Below are 19,973 nucleotides of genomic sequence, written 5' to 3'. Positions count from 1 at the left end.
ATATAGCTTTTGCATATGTTTATGTAATATGTGTAGCTTACATTTAGGATTTTCAGAGCTCTTCCATTTATTGAAAAGACTTTATTCTTAGGAATCATATGATAGGAGGAAAGAAAGTATTAGGTTTGGGTTTACTGTATCCTCATGCAGTTAAATTTATTTTAGGCCATAATCACTGAATACTACTGGACCTTATACATGGATATTCCCATATCATCAACGTTGGGGAAATTGAGCTGGTCCAACCCAAAGCACCAGAGTTACCAACTTGGTTATATACTGTTAAAATTTTAACTATCACCTGGATCTAAATATTTATTAAGCTAGCATACATTATATTCTCCTCCCCATAGGAAAACCTATTGGAAAAACCACACTCATGTTATAAGGTTCTTTAGCAGTAATGAACAGGAATGGAGAGGGGTGAATTTTTTTTTTAAGTATAATAATTCATGTTTGCCACAAGGGATGGCGAGAGGCAATTTCAGATGGCATAGAAAGAAATAAAGAAGCAAGTTAAACTCATCTATTACCCTAATACTCCAGTACAAATTGTGTTTACTAGACATCCTTTCAGACTTCATGGTTATCTAAGTTTTTAAAATTTTACTATATAAATCTTTTTTAACATTTTGTTTTTATTTATCAGTATGGACATGTTTCTTTGGTAATAGAGATCTACATCACTGTCCTTGCTGGCTGCATAGTGTTCTTTTGCATGGATATATTTTCTGATTTTACTTAATTAGATTCACATGGCTTTTAAAAGATTTTTTTTCACAGCCTAATTAATTAATAGTTTTCATCTATGGGAAAATAGCTTCAGTTATATCAGAATAGAGCTCTTTCTTCCTTTTTGGATTTAACTGTGGCTTAAGTAGTCACATTAAAATTTGTGTCTCATTCATTAACCTTCTTGTTAGCTTTACCTTGACTTTCTTGGCCTTTGGGATTCTCTCACATATGGTGATTACCTGCCAACACTCTGCCTATTCATTATGCATGCAAATGTGTGACATTTATTAAGAATATTAATGTGCTGCATCTTAGTTTGGCATTATACATGGGGCATACAAGTTTTATCAATAAGAAGCCTGTGTTGAAATCTGTGCTCTATCACTTACTAATTAAGTCATCTGAGTCCAGTCATATAAGAGCTGGTTCTCACTTTCTTGTCTGAAAGCTGGCCTCTTAGGGTTTTAATAACTGAAAGAGATAATGTTATGTAGTCTATAAATAGTACTTGGCACAGTGTAAGTGCCTGATAAATATTGGCTCAGGAAACAAAGGGAGGTGTGGAAACTATAGATCAGCAACCTGGAAAAGATTTCTGAAACATCTGTCCAGCTTAAAAGGTGTACAGCTTCTCAGTCTTTTTTTTTTTTTCCCTGCTTTTTTTTTTTTTTAAAGATTTCATTTTTATTTATTTGACAGAGATCACAAGTAGGTAGAGAGGCAGGCAGAGAGAGAGAGAGAGGAGGAAGCAGGTTCCCTGCTGAGCAGAGAGCCCGATGTGGGGCTCCATCCCAGGACCCTGAGATCATGACCTGAGCTGAAGGCAGAGGCCTTAACCCACTGAGCCACCCAGGTGCCCCCCCCCTTTTTTTTAAACTTCTAGCATACTGTAGCCATAATGATATAGTTTGTAATGGCTTGAAAAATTGTAGGAATATGAGTTTTTGTTTCTCTAAAGTTTTACTAATGTTTGACACTTAAAGAAAGCATTTTTTAGTAAGGTTCATTTCAAAAGACTGGTATGACTAAGTCCTTCTCCCCTCAAAAAATCTAGAATTAAAAAGGAAGATTTTAAAATTTATATTTGGCACAGATAATACAGCAATAAAATCTCATTACTACAGATCCACTGATTGGGAATTTGAATGCAGGACTGATTGTGTATCTTTGTAGTGACTGTGTGTTCGTTTCTGAAGGTGAAAGAAAAATTATTTATTTAATGCCCTGGTTACTGATGATAAAACTAAGGTCCAGAGAAGCTGGGAGCCTCATCCAGAGTTGTACAGTTTCAGAGCCAGTACTAGTCTTGTGGGTCTCTTGAATCCCAGCCACTGGTAATTTCTTCTACCATAGCTATATAGAAATCATATACCAATTATAAATAATTCTTACCTAGTCATTGAAACTGTCCAGATAGTAACTCTTAGGTTAGGTAATTAGGTTAGTCATTCATGTTATATATCTCAAGTCTGAAGTAATTTCTTTTATAATCAGGTCTTATTGAAGGATTTTTAATGATGGTAAGGAATAGTGAAGATAGCTGCATTTATTTTAACTTATTACCAATAGTGACTTTGAAGGTTAATAAATGTTTTGGAGTACTTTGAGAATCATACATTTTTATAAGGCAGCATTTGTCCATGTAAAAATTTGAGGTGTATTTTACTTGCTGATTCTTCTAGGTTATCAGCTTTTTGTTCTGTTAGTGAAATCTTAGATAAGTTTGAAAATCCTTTTCCATGTGGCTTCTAAAGCAACAGCAATATGATTTATTAACTTGCAGGTTAATCATGAGGTTGAAATTTTCTTTTCTTTTTCTTTATATTTAATACCTTAATAAGAATGATAATAGTGATTGTGATGGTGTTCATAACAACAACAATAACAGCTTGGACATTTATTAAGAATTTGTTAAATGCTGTGTACTATATATTCACTATCTTATTAATGAAAATTTTTGTTAATTTATTTTCTCTCTTAATCCTCACAATATCTCATTAGGATTATTCCTGTTGTGTACACATTCTATAGATACAGAAGCTGAGGTACAGAGAGATTTAGTGACTTGCTTGAGGTCACATAGTTGGTAAGTTATGGAGCCAGTTGTTGAGTGTAGGTGATCCAACACCAGAATCTAAGTGCTTTGTTCGGGGCACAGGGGAGCCCACAGGGAAAAATTATGTTACTAAGAGCAATCTCTTCATCATTGTTTCCCCCACGCTCCCAGGTTCCCTGTTTAAGAAAACAAAACTACATTAATCATGAGAACCGTTGCTAGCAGAGACTTACAAGGCCTCCATCTTTACGTTTTCTAGATCTACCCATTCTTTAGGACCCAGCTCAACTTCTGTCTTTTTCACAGTCTTTAAAATGTCCTCCCATTTTTTTTCTTTTTCTGAATTGTCATGAAGTTGCAACAGTGATTTTATAATTTTTTTTGTCATTGTTTTTATGTGTCTTACTGTCTTCCTAGAATTGTAGTGTTTTAGAGTTGGACAGGGTCTTAAAGAAAAGTCCACATCCCCATTTTCAGGTTTTTAATTCATTCTGCTAGGTTGAGTTCCATGAACAGTATCAGTTCAATAAATGTTTGCTGAATGTCACAAATCTATTAGCGTCGCTTGCTGTCTCTTCATTCAGTATGACATTATTCATGATGTCATTTTTATAGCCATAGATAAACTGCTTCAAGTTCTGGTTATTTCTCAGTTGTGCTACTGTATTTGTATAATAGTAGAAACTCGTTGAATAGAACAAAACAAAGGTAGATGTTTTAGGCACGGTTGGAACAAGCTTGAGGTGGGAGAAAATGTGAATAAAGAATTAAAATCAAAGGTTGAACACAAAGCTGTAAATCATATAATGTTAAATTAATAGCATTTAAATCAAATCATAGGATAACAGGGTGTTTCCTAAACATAATAAATGTTGATCCCCTGCTATGTTTCAGACACTGTGACTAGCATTTAAAATGTCTTAATTAGCACTCATGATAAATACTAACAGGAATTGAGGGCTTCAAAATGACATCTAACATTTTACATTTCACATATGTAGTTTTCCCCACAGAAGTACCCCTAACAGTAAGAGAAAATTACATACCTTAGAGAACCTCAAGACCAAAGCAGCCCCTGGAAATGTGTTTTTTCTTTGTTACCTTCTTTATCTTAAAAATTAACAGGTATTTAAGATTGTACTCAAGAATATGCCCATACTTATGTTACTATAAGAATATTAAACACCCCCCATCCCCTAGTTGTTCACAGTCCAGAGAGAGACAGATTATGTTTAGCGTGTGAATTCAGGAACCCTCTGGCACACTGCAGAAATCTTTGTGTGTTGTACATAACCTGACTTTAAGACCGTAGGCCTATGGTTATTTGATCCCCACTATGGCTCTGTGACCGAAGGCCAAGAACAAATTTGCTAAGTTTGGCTTTGTCTGACTCCTTACTATTAATAAACATTATATAACAGTGTAACACATTGAGTTTTTCTTTTTTATTTGACATCTACATTTTTATGGCATTGTATTTATCTGCTCTCAAGTAGCTTTTCAGGTATTCTAGAGCATGTTTTCCTTTGTTTTTGGTGCTGTAGGCAATTTTTGTTTTAATGATTGTAGCCAGGTTAGGTTGCAATTTCATTATGTTTCTCAAAGAGATCTCTTAAAAGCAGACTCATAGAACTCCTATGTGTAGTTTTTCATAGTTTTATTAACATTTCTTGAATTAGTGATTTTTCTGCAAATAAATATATTTTTACATTATTGGTATTTTAGTAAGTGTGTTAAGATTTTTTCCTGTTATTTGTATTTATATTATGCAATGAACAAGTTGAAAGCCCTCAAGATGATATTTTTAAAAACTTGTTTTGGATTAGAAGTCAGCTATACTGGGCTTGAGAGATTGAACGATCTTGTATAGCAAGACTGATTTGGACATGAAGGAAACAGATTTGCATGAGGAAAATTGATGGTAAATAGATGGAAGTACGGTTCTAATTTACTACTTCGAATGGCTTTAAAGTGCAGCTTACAAAGTTAATCTTTCTCTAACAATTTAGGTTTTGGTTTTACTTTTAGAGACCTTTTTGTTTTTGTAGGTGGAGCAAATATAAATGTGCCAAATTCAAATGGATAAAATAATGTTCTAATTTCAGATTTCTTCTTTTTTAATTTTTAGTTGTTGACCTCCTCTACTGGAGAGACATTAAGAAGACTGGAGTAGTGTTTGGTGCCAGCTTATTCCTGCTGCTTTCACTGACAGTATTCAGCATTGTGAGCGTAACGGCCTACATTGTCTTGGCCCTGCTCTCTGTGACTATCAGCTTTAGGATATATAAGGGTGTGATCCAAGCTATCCAGAAATCAGATGAAGGCCACCCATTCAGGTGAGATGTCTGGAAAACAAGGCACCCATTGGCAACACTATAAACAGCATTAGTATTAAGACTTCATTCTGTAGAGTTACGGGCATGTATTTTTTACTGCTTAAAGATAATTGCAGATTATTGCTAAAAGGCCATACCAAAAGCATCTGCTTTTGAGATTTTTGAGATTAAAGGTCATTTCATGGGCTCATAGGGAAAATACTGGATTTGTGTGTCATTAGCCTAACTTTACTATGTGCCAGTAATATTTATTAGAACTAGGTATTTGATTATCTAATTTTACTTTAATGGGAACTATATCTTTTTAACATGGTTAGGATTAGTGAAAGTTCTGTTTTCTTTATTGCTTCCTTTTCGTGCTATCTGATATTTGAAATACCTTTCTTAACACTAGTATGTGCATGTTTTCCTGTAATGGTATCTTGTCATGCCTATGTGTCCTCTTGCCCTTCCTTCTCTGTCTGGTTTTCTGTTCTTGTTCCCTAAGGCATACTTTTGTATCCTCTTGTTATCCTTTGATGAGTGTCTGTATGGCCACTCCTTGTCTCCAAACTATCATCTTCTGCCCTGACTTTTACGAGTACATGCTCACATCATGTAATTGGTAATGGGACATACCTTAGTTTGGGTCTTCTGCCCTAACTTCAGAGTCAGCATGTATTTTCCCCCAGGTTTAAAAAATTGAAATACGATTCATGTATTACAAAATTCAGTGGTTTTTAGTATGTTCTCCAAATTGTACAGTCATAACCATCTAACTCCAGATATTCTCAGATGTTTTTAAAAAGACATTTTCTACCCACTGGTAGTTATTTCCCATGCAGCCCCTGACAACCACAAATTTAACTGTGTCTGTAAATGAACGTTTTTTTTTCCTCAAACTTGTCAGTTTCTATCAGTAATACCACTGCTGTCCCCATTTTCAGGCTCCCAATTTTGATGTCTTTGTTTCCATCTCAGGTAAAGAAGATTACTAAGTTGTATTGTTTTTTCCTGCTTCCTCAAGTGAAGACCACAGGGACCAAATCCAGTCTGGCCTGCTTTTGTAAATAAAGTTTTATTAGAACACAGGCATACTCAGTCATTTAGCTGTTTTCATCATGTTGTAGTAGCAGAGTTAAGCAGTTGTGACAGAGACTATATATGGACTTCAAAGCCTAAAATACTTAACTCCTTGCCCTTTACAGAAAAAGTTTGTCTACTTGTTCACCTGGGGTTCTGGTTACCTTGGTTTTCTTCAACTTTTATAGGTGGTGTCCGCTTTTCCTCAGATACTACTTTAATTATATTTTTAGGTATTTGAGCTTCCTGTTCACTACAAGATGAAGTCGATATCTTTATCTTGTCTCTCATTCACCCTTTCTAGGGTTTTATGCCCATTCATACTGCCTTCTTAGCTTCTCAGATGAACTAATCTATTACACTTCTTATTTAGTTCTGTTTGATTTCAAGATGTAACTTTTTGAAGGTTTCCCTAACACTGGGTCCAGATGATCTGAGGGTTCATTTCCTATTGCACTAAGTGTGGCTTTAAGATATTCTCTAATTGTTTTGTATATAGACATCATTTTTTTTTCTTTTGGTAAGGCAGGTATCTATGTGGGCATGAATGAGTATGTAACTACCAAGAACATTATCTAGTTAATATTAATGGGTAAATGTAAACTGATTTTCAGACTTTACAAGAAGAGATCTACGAAATTATTTTGCTTGTTTTGCTCTAGTTCACTCTTCATATTGATGAAGTAATGATGCTATATAGGTTTGGGAAAGAGACCGGCATTTGTGAATGGCTGTTATGTCCTTGGCCTTTTATGTACAGACTTAATTTTCATAACAACTCAGCAAGACAGATGGTATTATTCCATTCCACAAAAAGGGAAACATACTTAAAGTTCAGTAACTTGAGATTGCAACTTCAAAATGGCAGAGCTGTAGCATGCCAAAAATAATAGAGGAATATGATTTTTAATTAGATAAATTGAAATATATAAAAATATTATCAAGCCAAAACTTCTAAATTATCTACACCGTAAATTTTAGACATCTTTTTATTTTAAAGAGGATTTTGGGGAAAAAATCTAGTGATTTTCTTAATTCTTATTTCTTGAGAAACACTTTATTCTTCATTCAGAGGCCTTTTTTACAGTCATTATGAATTCAGCCGACATGCCAGTTTAATCCTGTTGGACAGTTTTTCCAAGTACCACACTAATGGTGGTACCATACAGTCTGTGCGTAATACCTCTGGTCACTGGAAAAGAGTGATGGCAGTGCTGGCCTTGCATTAATAACACATACATGCCCGTTGAATGAATGTCAATATCCCGAGGATTTCCTTGATGGAGAGTGCCGGCTTTGTGCCTGCTGGCCTTGCGTCTTGTCTTCAGCAGGAACAAAAGCAGTGGTACAAAGAAACGGAATCCAGCTTAAAGTTACATCAGCTTCTGTTCTGTGTTTCTCAAAGCTGCACAAATAAACTATTGCTGATTTAAGGGTCTATGTGACTCTTTGATCATTTTTAACATGATAATAACAACTTGATATGTGCTGGTTAACCAATAATAATTGTCTGAGTGCTATGCCATCATAGGAAAGATATATTTCTGGTCTTTAACTAAAAGTTTATACTTTCACAGGAAAAGTATACAAATATATACATGTCCATATTCCAAGGCTGGATACCAGGTCAGTGCTATAATAATACTACAAAAGAAAGCATTACTTGAATTGCATAAGAGGGTCTTAGGGAAGAAAGAGCCAGAGAGGCTTCATGTGTGGGTGGGATTTGAGATGGGCTAACTGAGTGGATATGCTATTACTAGGTGTGGGAGGAGAGCTTTGTGGATCGGGAAAACAGTATGATGAACAAAGGCAGTAAGATTAAAAAATGTTTGATGAATGGCTCATATTTGCCTGCCAGCATAGTGAGTGGTGAGAAAACAGGTTGGAAAGATTGAATAGGGCTCTGGTTGAAAAGTTGAAACCTTAGAATCACAGAATGTTTGAGCCTCAAGAGATTTAAGAAGGTCTGTTTCTCTAATTTTATGGAATGGGAATCATGACCCTGAGAAGTCAAATGACTTTGCAAGGTTACACAGAGAGATAGTAGCAGGTCTTCTGACTCCTACCTGAGTTCAGTCTAAGTAGCACTATCTAGGATAGCTTAAATAAAATGAATCTGGCATTGGCTGAAGGAGTGGATTAGGATGCAGACAGATAAGCGATTGGTTTGGAGACAGAACATTCCAGTTTTTAAATAATGAACACTTATACTAGAGAGAGAGCACAGTGAGGAAAAACAAAGAGACATATTTGGGGCATAGTACAGAAGTCAGCTATGGGACAGGGACTTACGAGAGGACTGTTCTTTCCAGTATGAGTAACTAGTGTCCACCAACGTTGGGGAATGATGAAGAGGGACTGGGTTTTAAGGAGCTACTTCCAACGACAGGAAAGAATGCGTAGTATTTCTGAGTTGGTTTTACTCCACCAAGATAAAATGGCTTCTTTGAAACAGTAAGTAATGAAGCAGTTCCTTGCATTCCTGCAAATGACTTCTTCATTACAGTTGTGTTCTTAGATAGGACGATTCCACCTAGCTTAGTATAGATTAAGGCATCTTCGTAGACAATAACTATTACGTTTTACTAACATTAGCACCATACTTTTGGCAGCCATTTCACAATCTGGGCCTTGACATATTGGGCAGTTTCCCCTGAAAAGTTAGGCTGAGAGAGTGTAGTATTTGGGGAATCGGGTCTTTGTTAGGAAAATCTAATGAGACAGCATAAAGTCAGCTTGAAGAAAAAGCCCAAACCCATAGTAGTAACTACCATTTGTTGAGTGCTTCTCTGCGCCTGCCTGTATTAAGCACTGAACTCACTGAATCCTCATGACAGTAACTTTGCAAAGTTACACAGACAAGTGACAGAACTTAAGATTCACGCCCAGATCAGTCTGACTTCGAAGGATTTTTTTCTGTGTTCATCAGCTGACCCTGTGCATGTCAGTGAAATATGCATGGATCGGTGAATTTTTACATTGTACCTAATTAGGAAACAGTAGGTTTTTATAGTAAAATATTAATGACTTCTTTTACAGATACATAATTGCTGAATGAGAGACATCCAGGGACAATCACTGTGACCAGTGACAGTTAGGATGTATTTTGTTTTCCAGGGCGTATTTGGAATCTGAAGTCGCCATATCTGAGGAGTTGGTTCAGAAATACAGTAATTCTGCTCTTGGTCATGTGAACTGCACGATAAAGGAACTCAGACGCCTCTTTTTAGTTGATGATTTAGTTGATTCTCTGAAGGTAAGTTTATTTGCTTTTCATTTTTTATATATCCCAGAATTTAATATCAAATGAATGGAGTGAAAAATTCTACTTTTCTATAGGAAAGGAAGTGACAGAGATGTAGTGAAATCGAGCTACTGTAAACTTAGAAGTCAGAAATCATAATCCCATCAAATATTTAATATGGAGGAAAGTACTATTCCTTTCTAAAGGAAAATAAGTTATAAATTCATACTTTTGGAGATCACAAAGATTAGAAGTGAGAAGATTATACACTTATCATGATGAGCATTGAGTAATATATAGAATTGTTGAAACTGTATTGTACACCTGAAACTAATGTAACACTGTATGCTAACTCTACTGGAATTAAAATTAAAAACTAAATTTTAAAAAGTGCAACAAAAAAGGAAAAGTGAGAAAATTAAAGGGAATTTTCACTGTAGGAATAAAGATTACCTAATAGAGTTGATACCAGATGTGATTTAATTTGTTTGCCCTTTTAGAGTCTGGCACTTAATTTCTTAGCTTATGTTTGATTCATATACTCACATAAGCTATTTCATATCTTAGACTCTTTCTTGGAATGTTTGTTCTGGAAAAACTTTAATACTTGGAAACACCTCGACTAATATTCAGTTGGTAATTGTTGGAAGTCTTTCTTCAGTTTTTGAATCTTGCTATAGCAGCTGTTAGGGTCTCACCTTGCCAGTAAATTTCCCCAGAGCTCACTGACTCAAAGCAAATACTAAACTAACTTCTAACATGAGCTCCAAGCACTGGGACTTTAGTTCTTTACATAAAACTTAACATTTGTGTTTTTTGTGTTATTGCCTGTGACTCTGCATAAGACAGACTTATTTCCAGTCTACACCTGGGTAGAAATGTACCATGGTAGTGTTTAGTTTTTCTTTCACGAGAGCTAGGTGCTAGTTTGCAGTTTATCATGCAAAAGAGGGATATCCTAGCAATATGATGATTGGGCCTTTAGACTCAGTGAAGCAATTTCTGAACTGGTCAGAATACATTTAAATGTTCAATGCTTTTAACAAGCATTTTAGCCTTAATAAGCCAATAAATGGATATTATTTTCAGCTGTGTCCTTCTCTCAGCTTACAACCCAGACTTTCAGTTACTTATAAATAACATTAATGGAAAATAATTTAGGGGGCCCCTGTGTAGCTCAATCAGTTAAGCATCTGCCTTGGGCTCAGGCTATGATCCCAGGGTCCTGGGATTGAGCCCCTTGTCAGGCTCCCTGCTTAGTGGGGAGCCTGCTTCTTCCTCTCCCTCTGCTCTGCCCTCATGCTTGGACACACACACTCTCCCTCAAACAAAATCTTGAAAAGGTTTTAGTTTCCTTTTATTACTTAATTTATCTTTTTTGTATAGAGTGCTTGCATTTAGTGACATCCTGTAGTAGTGCTTTGAAATTATCTGATGTCAGTCTTTAAATAAATGATCAAAGCTATGTTATTTGGGTTGTTTTGGTTTGTTAGTTTGTTAGAACAAATAAGAATACTTTGGAGTAAATGAAATAGAACCTTGTACATATGAGTGCTAGACAAACCTGGTCCCTATTCACTGAAGTGATATTTGCTATATTATAGCTTGACAGCTGGGATAGACCATGTGTGAAAAATCATCAAGAAGGTGCTAGTACGGTTTAAGATGAAGCATTTGTGAGTGGGAATTGGTTGAGAAGACACAGTGTAAATAGTGAGAGAGCTTCAAACAACAAAGGGCCATCTCTGAATTTAGCAGTGAAAATTGCTGGGTTGGGGAAGACTTCAAACAAAATCATCATGAAGCTTGATAAAGGGAGAGAGTCATTATTTTTATAGACTTAATAAAAATTGCAACAGATACAAGGCAGAAGTCATACTTTATGTTTGCACAGTGTAATGAAGGCAGCTCAGTATGTCTGTAATACTCTTCTTGAGAGAAGAGGTGTTCTTGAAGAAATCTGTTTAAAAATAAAACAAATTGATCTGGGAATGATTCGTTCCAGTTTTTCCAGCTTTTAGTTTAGTTTAGTTTCCAGTTTTAGTCTCTACATGTCTTTCAAAAGAAAACTTTGTTCTTTCAGATTTTATCATCCTCTATATACAGTCCTCTGTGTACATAGTTATGTGTGGAAATACTTGGCAAAGGCTAGAGGAGCATGAAAATGTTAGAGAAGGCATGATTAAATACTTAATAAATACTCTTTAAATCTGTTTGCACAGATACTTGAAAAAAAGGAGGAAATTTTATGGATAAATTACTTCTCTAAGATGAATTTCATTTTTCTCTTAAATCTCAATTTTTAATTTCTTTTGAAAATTACCTTAGATGCTCAGGGATTTTTTTAAAGCAGATGTTATTCATGATGAAACTAGCAGAAGTGAGAAAAACGGAATCTGATAAATTTTTGTCTTGAGTGGCTTTTATATATGTGACTTTTGAGTAACAGATGTGGCACATGAGGCAGATTTACTTCCTGAAACACTCTATTTTTTGAAATGTTCTTATTTTTTTGGAAATATTCTTTTTTCTTAATATTGGGGAAAAAAGGCTTGTATTAGAATTGTATTTTACTACTTTGTCTCCTTATGGATTAGCAGTACTTTTGAAAAGAAAACTTACGGGGCGCCTGGGTGGCTCAGTGGGTTAAGCCTCTGCCTTCGGCTCGGGTCATGATCTCAGGGTCCTGGGATCGAGCCCCGCATCGGACTCTCTGCCCGGCAGGGAGCCTGCTTCCCCCTCTCTCTCTGCCTGCCTCCCTGTCTACTTGTGATCTCTCTCTCTGTGTCAAATAAATGAACAAAATCTTTAAAAAAAAAAAAAAAAAAAAAAAAAAAAAGAAAAGAAAACTTACTTGAATGCTTTTCTTAAGTAGTGTTTTTGGCAAACCCAGGGCTCCAGGCAGGTAACAGGTTCTTCAGCATATTAACACACAGAAGGAACTTTGCATTTAAGTCTCAAAATATGTTGAAGCAAAAAAATAAGGCAGGCTATGTCTTTTTCTCTCTGTGTAGTGGTGATGGTATGAAGCCCTTGGTAATTCAGTTGCACATTTGGATAATATACACAAAGAGTCTTCCTTGATAACCTGGTGGTTCTGTTGCTTTGGAGACTTTAGTTAGACCTTTTCTTGTTTCTTTTTTTTGTTTCCTGTCCTGGGTACCTAGGGTACCTCCAAAGTCAATAAACTTTTTCTTTTTACCTTTGGACCCCCCTTTAAAATTTAAAATTCAAATAAAAAATTGACCGCTTTAATTAAAATTAAATCTTAATGTCATTGTGTGTGGGTAGTATAGATTCCATCTGTTTCCAGTGAATAAGGGTATTACAGAAACACAGGATACTTGGGTAAAATGTCTCATTGAAAAAAGCTAACAAAAATCCCAACACTCTTGACTCTTTATAAAAATGACTTAGTATTACCTTTCTCTAGATAGTTTCCTAAGCATTTACCACTCTTATTCATCCACAGTTTTTGTATATTCAGTGTTTTTTTTTAAGAAAATGATTTCCTTCTGACTCTATTACTTTTTGCCTTTTAGCCACCACAGCCAGTAGAGTGGTAGATTAATTATCTTTCCTTAAAGCAAGAAAAACAAAGGTTTTTTCAGTTCATTCTTTTTTTTCTTCACTTTTTCAATGGAAAGAAGAAATTGATTTGCCCTAATATTAAACTGATTTATTTCCATATATTTAGAGACTCAATCTGTTGAAAGTTTGCTACCTGCTATCTCCAGTTTCCAGATGAATTTCAAATAACACTGAATTTTTAAAAACTTATAGGAACCAGCTTCTAGCTGGAATTACTTTGATTTTATATGATGCATCATTAGGAAAATGGATACCACCCTAAATTCCAAGAAAATGCAATGGAGTCTCGTAAGTTTTTAAGTGTAGAAAATACACATGGTATCCAGCTCTGTGGTATATTTAAAATAATAGCATTGAAACAGAAATTTGAAAGCAGTTTCTCTATAACTTGCAATCTTCATAAATTTGATGCTCTCACATTTATATAAGCTACGTTTCTAGATTCTGGGTCACAGTTACCATTCCTTCTATTTGAAACCTTCTTGCTCAGAAAGTGAAAATTTTAGAGTCACTATTCTTAGCATGTGAAACTTTTTCTTGCTCATTACTTATTTTTTTGACAGTGGCTTTTTAAAAAAAAAAAAATCACATAATCAAATGTGATTTTAAAAAATAAATAAATAACCAAACTCCAAGGTTCCTGAGGCATCAGGCCTGCTGAAAAAGATCTGTTGTGCTATAGTGGTTATCAATGTGTCTGGCCTAAGTCTCCTTTAGTGATTGACTTGGATGAATAAGACATATTTTGCAGATTTCTCCTTTTAAATTCTTGTGTAAGAGTTCCATTTGTTTTGCTCCTTTGCAATTAACTACAAGCTTCTAAGCCCTGGAAAAGATTTCATGTGTCCACAGATGGAACAATGATACATTTCCCAAAGGATTGATTTTAGTCAAATTTTATGGGCAAAATCACTGACAAAGTTTTTCTAATTCCATCCAGTAGAATTTATTTCAGATATTACTGTAAATTTCACTTCAGCCAAATGTTTTAGCTAATCCTCAGGATTTGTTTTAAAGGTTCTCTTAAAGTGGTTTTGTTCCACTGAGTGCCAAACATCAGGTGTGGGGAGGAGAATGAAGGAAAGGAAAGGAAAGGAGGAATGTCCTCTAGTAAAATTAAGTTGCAAAAGCCATGTATATAGCCTTTTCTTGGAGAGTCTGGTGTACTTTATTAGTCTCTGAGAAGTCAGAAAGAGGCAGGATAACTTTATTTAACCCAGTGTTATCTGTTAACCTTGTTACAAATAATACCCATGAGTACCAGAAAACTAACCCTTAGTTAATGTTTAATTCTGTTTCTGTGATTGATCTTCTGTGTAGGGGATCTTTGATAGGCTTTATTTTAAAACAGTGTCTTGGCTATCTCTGTCTTGGCTGCACACTAGAACCGCCTGATAACTATGCGGGGGTGGGGGGGGTAGGGGGGAAGAGAAGGAAGGGGGGGGTCCCTTCTCCTAAAATTGTGATTTAATTTTCCTGGGGATACTGCCAGAAGAGTGACTGTTCTTAAAAGTTGTGGCATTAAGCTATAAAGCCCAGGCTATAGTTTTTCCCCCAACTCCTACTCCCACCTCCCACTCACCACCACCTCCACTGGAAAAGAAAGGCCTATGACAGTCCCTGCAGGGCTCAGCTTTGGAGCTGCTTGAATAAGGCTCCAAGTTTGATTAGAAGGATCCTGCCTTTTGAAACCTCAGATCTCAAGAAAAAAAAATCTAATAATTTTATTTATCAGATACCAAGACCAGGTGTTTTAGATAGAGGTTCTTATTTTTCTGTAATACAGCTTTGGGTGATAAAGCCTGGATTCTGTATGACTGTAGTTCTGTGACTTTCAGGGAGAATACATGTTACAATTATACGAAAATTGCTAGCAAGGGGTGCCTGGGTGGCTCAGTCAGTTAAGCATCTGCCTTGGGTTCAGGTCATGATCTTAGGGTCCTGGGATCAAGTTCCACATCAGGCTCCCTGCTCAGTGGGGAGCCTGCTTCTCCCTTTCCCTCTGCTGCTCCCCTGCTTGTGTTTGTGTGCTTGCACGTGCTCTCTCTCTCTCTCTCTCTCTCAAATAAATAAATAAATAAATCTTTAAAGAAGAAAATAGAGTTTTTTAAAAAATTGCTAGTGATTGTTGCCTGCACACCAGGTAATCCTAATGCTCCAGAATACAATCTTAAATCTGAAAGTGAGCCAAAAAAAGGTCTGCAGAAATAGCTGACCCAGAAGAACATTAAAATCTAGCCCCTAGGCTCTTGTGTGGTTATTAGCATACACGTTTTGACAGTTTTGGCTTTTTTCAGCTTGCAGAAAAATTAGAAGGGAAATGGGCTAGGGGAAAATGTAGGCAATCAAAGCAATACTAATGAATGAGGCTGAAGATTTCAAAAAAGAGCAAAGATTTTTCAGTTTAAGAATGCAGGAAAAGTTTGAAAATGTCAGAATTGCCAGAGTAATGTCTGAAATTCTGTTACGCGTCCTGACTCCATTTTCTTTATAAATGTTGCCCCCAGTTGTTGAGACATCATCTAATAAAAAGCTACAGAGCCTTTTTTTTTAATAAAGATTTTATTTATTTATTTGACAGAGATTGCAAGTAGGCAGAGAGGCAGGCAGAGAGAGAGAGGGGGAAGCAGGCTCCCTGCTGAGCAGAGAGCCCGATTCGGGGGGCTCGATCCCAGGACTCTGGGATCATGACCTGAGCCGAAGGCAGAGGCTTTAATCCACTGAGCCACCCAGGCTCCGCAGCTACAGAGCTTTTTAATGAGGTATTTGATACACAGTCAAGTTTGATTCCCTATCCCCCTGACAAAAGGCCAATAAGACATGGCAGTTGTTCTCTTGGGAGTATTTACTGGACCTTTATTGTGTTTTGGTCCTTTTCCCTCCTCTCAATACTGCCCAGAGAGAGAGATATGGTCTCTGACCTCAGTATTCCTATATGTACTGGCTGGAATGTCACAAATAGTTGCCGTGGACTAGTGTAGAATTTATAGGTCCAAAATGCAAGTTGCCTGTTTTGTTTCTTTAAAGTGTTTACGGACCTATTCTTTGCCTCTGTATGATAGCATGCCCATTCGTGAGAAATTCCTACCAATAATGGTTTCTCTGTAGGTGATTTTACCTGCAGCAGAGCAGATAGATTCTGGAGTCAGATGAACCTGAGATCACTGTGACCTCTGCTCTGGCAGCTTGCTTAATTGTTCTTTGTCTTGGTTTGCTCTTCTGTAGGGATAATAATAGTACTTATGGCATTGTGATGAGATTCAGTGACCTAATATATTTGCAAAAAAAAAAAAAATGTTGCTTTTATTACATAACAGTTCTAATAATTGTGCAATTGCTAGGTGCATGTCCTTAACTACCATTCCTTTTGCTTCTCATGCTGTATTCTGTAGAAAACCTTACCTAGCATTTTTGTTTTGGGTCCCTGAAGTGTTACATTTTCTCCAGATTGCAGTATTTAAAAATTCTGTGATAACACATAAAAATGTGAATTTCTGGTTTCTCTCTTAAAATCGGAAATTTTGGCAGCATTGGCCTGGAATACTTGCACAGCAACAGTCTGTAGAGCTGGGTTGTACGTGCTTCCATGAGAGGGAGAAGTACTTCTGCCTCTTTGCCTCAGTCCTTAAGCTCCTTCGTGCATTTACGGCACCTGCCTAGTCCCACATTTAATGTTTCCTCTGTTCCTTTCTTTGCCTTTGGGCAGTGTGGCTTTTAGGCAGAATGTCCCCCAAGAGGCAAGTCTAGTGACTTTTGGGTCGCTTAGATGGGCTAGATATGAAGTCTTGGGATTCTCTCCTTGTGAATTTGGAGTATGGCCTTGTGGGTGACTTAATGACCAAATTAGGGCTTCTTTTTAGCTTGTGTGTGTTAGTATCTAAAATCTGTCATGGCAAAGGTATCTTTATTGCTAAAGCAATTTCCTCTAAAATGTGGAAGGTTGTTGCTTTTCTCTTTAGACTTGTGGATGGTGATGGATGAAAACATGAAAATGTTCTCTAGCCAATGGGCTGAAGCGCGGAAGTTATAATTAGCTTCTGCAATTGGAGTCTGTAAAATTCTGAGAAGGAAGAGGCTTGCTAACTGGAGTCATGCGTCCAGCCTTTCTACCATGGCAGTTGCTGAGACCAGGGCAGTATTTAATTTTTGATTTTCAGCAGACAGGTGTTAGGAGTGCTTGACATTTGGTCACTTGAACATTAGTTACCTTCAGTTGTAGGGGTAATGAGAGGTTGCTATTTGTAGAACTGACAGTTGTGGTGGAGGAATCCAAAGTGTGTTCCTAACCTGCAGTAAATGTGCCTAGTAGAGTTTGAAGTTCTGCTTGGTACTCAGCTCACAGTAGATGGATCTTGTTCAATGAATGACTATATGGAGGAACAGATGCTTTAGTTCAGGGGTCTGCAAACTACTGCCTGGCTCATGGCCTATTTGGTATAGCCTGGGAGCTTAGAATGGTTTTTAAATTTTTTGAAGGATAATATTCAAAAAATTTTCAGAGATAACATTCCAAGGATATGTGAGAGACCATTTGTGACCCTTAAAACCAAACATGGTTATTATCTTACTGTCTTGATAGGAAAAGTTTGCTGATCCCTGCTTTAGGAAATGGAGGTGCTGACTCCACTCCAGGCTCCTTTTCATTTATACCATGTTGTATGTACCTGACTAGTTAGTGTAGACGGTGGCACTGTATTGTTATCTGCTAATTAGGGCAGAGCTAATGCCAGACACATGAAGGCCTTTAATAGAAAGCAAGGCAATTACTGATTAAGAATAATAAAATCCAGACTGACTGTGTTAAGTCTTCCAAGAACTGCTTCGAACAGGTCGAGTCTGTACTGTATGAGGTCAAACAAATTTTAGAACCAGAAGAAAACTCTGAAATGTTCTTGTCCAGCCTTTCATGAATAAGGTATGCAGAGGAAATAAAGGACTTGTTAAAATGAAATCCCTTTTTAGAACAGCCTTTCCCTGCTTTCTTTGATGATTAAAAAATAGATTTTTAAGACCATGACTACTGAAGTAGGAGAGTTTGGTTAGTTCCCTGCTCCTGGAGGGGACAATGAAAGTCGGGCAGGGTATTAAACCTCTCTGTTGTCTGGGTCTGCTGTGGTAGTTCCAGTGCCTACCTCACCAAGTTAAGAGGAATAAATGAGTTAGTATTTGTAAAGCATTTAAAACAGTGCCTGGCACTAATATGGTAACTATATTGGTGTTCGTTAAATAAATACAGAAGGCAGTGGCTAATATTAATGGTCAGTTTTATTAACAGGTATACAACTTTGAGGCATCCTCATTTCCAGGGTTAACCGTTAAAACATTTATCACTGTGCAGACAATGCCTCTGATCCTTAATAAAATATTAGAGGTGGTATTTCTGGTACCTGAAACCCCTTGTCTCTGATCATAAGTATTCCCCACCTCGTTGTTTGTTTAGCTGATATTTCAATGTCCAAAGTGTTCATCTCCTATAGATCCTGAAATACTTGTTAGTGCTTTAAAATCAGGCTTAATTGTGAGTTCTCATACTTTTTCAGGCTTCCCATTTGAAAGCTAAATGCTATAGCAGAGCTGAAGAGGTAAGGTATACCTTTGGCATATCTGGTCTCAAACAAGAGAAAATGAATCAAATCTATATTAATTGAGACTGGTGACTTACAGGTGAAATAGCCTATTACTTTACCAAGTCGCCAACGATTTTTGCTTCTGGCAGGTTGGCATTTAGGTGGGATGCTTCTGTTTGAAAGCTTCAGCTTTGTGTGAATTGTTTTTAACAGGCTAATGTTATTTTCCTACAGTTTGCAGCATTGATGTGGGTATTTACCTATGTTGGTGCCTTGTTCAATGGTCTGACACTACTGATTTTGGGTAAGTTGACAACACGATTTGAACAAAAAGCTGCACAATAAGGGAAGATTGTGTGCAGGAGCTTAGAGACACTTGGGTGGAGAAAATGCTTACATCGTAGGGATGTCTGAGGTCTTTAAATTGCTGATACTGATATTGTATATTTAATTGCTGCTTTAATTCCTAAAGAATGCTTCAGTCAACAGTGATAAACCAGATGGGGGCTGGCCTCACCTGATGGTGCAGTCCTAAATTAGACTAACATGGGATACCTGTATTTTATAAGGTCTGTGGGACTTGATTTTCAGCTAGGAATGGTTCGTGCCTCCATTCCTCTTGTGTGGCTCCCCACCAGCAGGAGCCTCCAGGAGAAGCTTGGGTATTTAAACATTCATTAGGAACGCTGCCTGTTAGAGGCTTTTCAGTTTTTCTTCCCTAAATCATACCACTCTGTTTTAAAGGTTGTGTATTTTCTTTTTCAGCTCTGATTTCACTCTTCAGCGTTCCTGTTATTTATGAACGGCATCAGGTAATTTCTTAACTATAGATTTCGGAATTCAAGCCCTACTGTATTACCTAAACAAATCTATCAGTACCAGTTTCCAAAGCCTGATAAAAATGAAAAAGGTGGTGTCTGAAGCCTTTATTAAGCCTGTAATTTGCTGAATATAGGAAAGGTTAATAAGATTCTTTAGCAATGTTAATTTTCTAGTAACTCCTTTCCACCTCTCTTGCAGGCACAGATAGATCATTATCTAGGACTTGCAAATAAGAGTGTTAAAGATGCTATGGCTAAGTAAGTATTTAAAATCCTTTTTTTTTTCCACTAAGAATAAAGTGTGCTGGACTTGGAGAATTCATCTTACAGGCCTAGTCAGTAGCAAATCTTAATCATAACTGAAAAGTGCAATAGCATTGCCAAAGGATTTTTGTCTACGTTCGGATCATTGCTGTGTTTGCTCTGTGCTGTATTTAAGGCTTTTTTAAGTCTAATTCAGGAGGCACGGTGGCAAAAATACAGCTTACAGTTTGACAGTCCTTGTAGAAGCTGAGCACTATAATATACAAGTAGTTCTTGAAGCACAGCACTGTTAAA

The 19,973-nt window shown here is 36.7% G+C and overlaps 1 protein-coding gene across 3 annotated transcripts in view; it reads left to right on the top strand.

The window, feature by feature from the left end:
• The window catches only part of RTN4 (reticulon 4), a 73,316-nt gene that overhangs the window by 52,300 nt on the left and 1,043 nt on the right, over nucleotides 1-19,973 (top strand). For all 3 annotated transcript variants that reach the window (XM_080812631.1, XM_080812629.1, XM_080812630.1), the window contains 5 exons: nucleotides 4,920-5,127; nucleotides 9,310-9,448; nucleotides 18,829-18,898; nucleotides 19,360-19,406; nucleotides 19,615-19,673. In XM_080812631.1, coding sequence (XP_080668757.1) covers nucleotides 4,920-5,127; nucleotides 9,310-9,448; nucleotides 18,829-18,898; nucleotides 19,360-19,406; nucleotides 19,615-19,673 — 523 coding nt within the window. The remainder of the gene's footprint in view (nucleotides 1-4,919; nucleotides 5,128-9,309; nucleotides 9,449-18,828; nucleotides 18,899-19,359; nucleotides 19,407-19,614; nucleotides 19,674-19,973) is intronic.

The sequence above is a fragment of the Martes martes genome, assembly GCF_963455335.1.
Source record: "Martes martes genome assembly, chromosome: 9".
NCBI classification, from domain to species: Eukaryota; Metazoa; Chordata; class Mammalia; order Carnivora; family Mustelidae; genus Martes; species Martes martes.
This window is presented reverse-complemented; position numbering and strand designations above follow the sequence as displayed.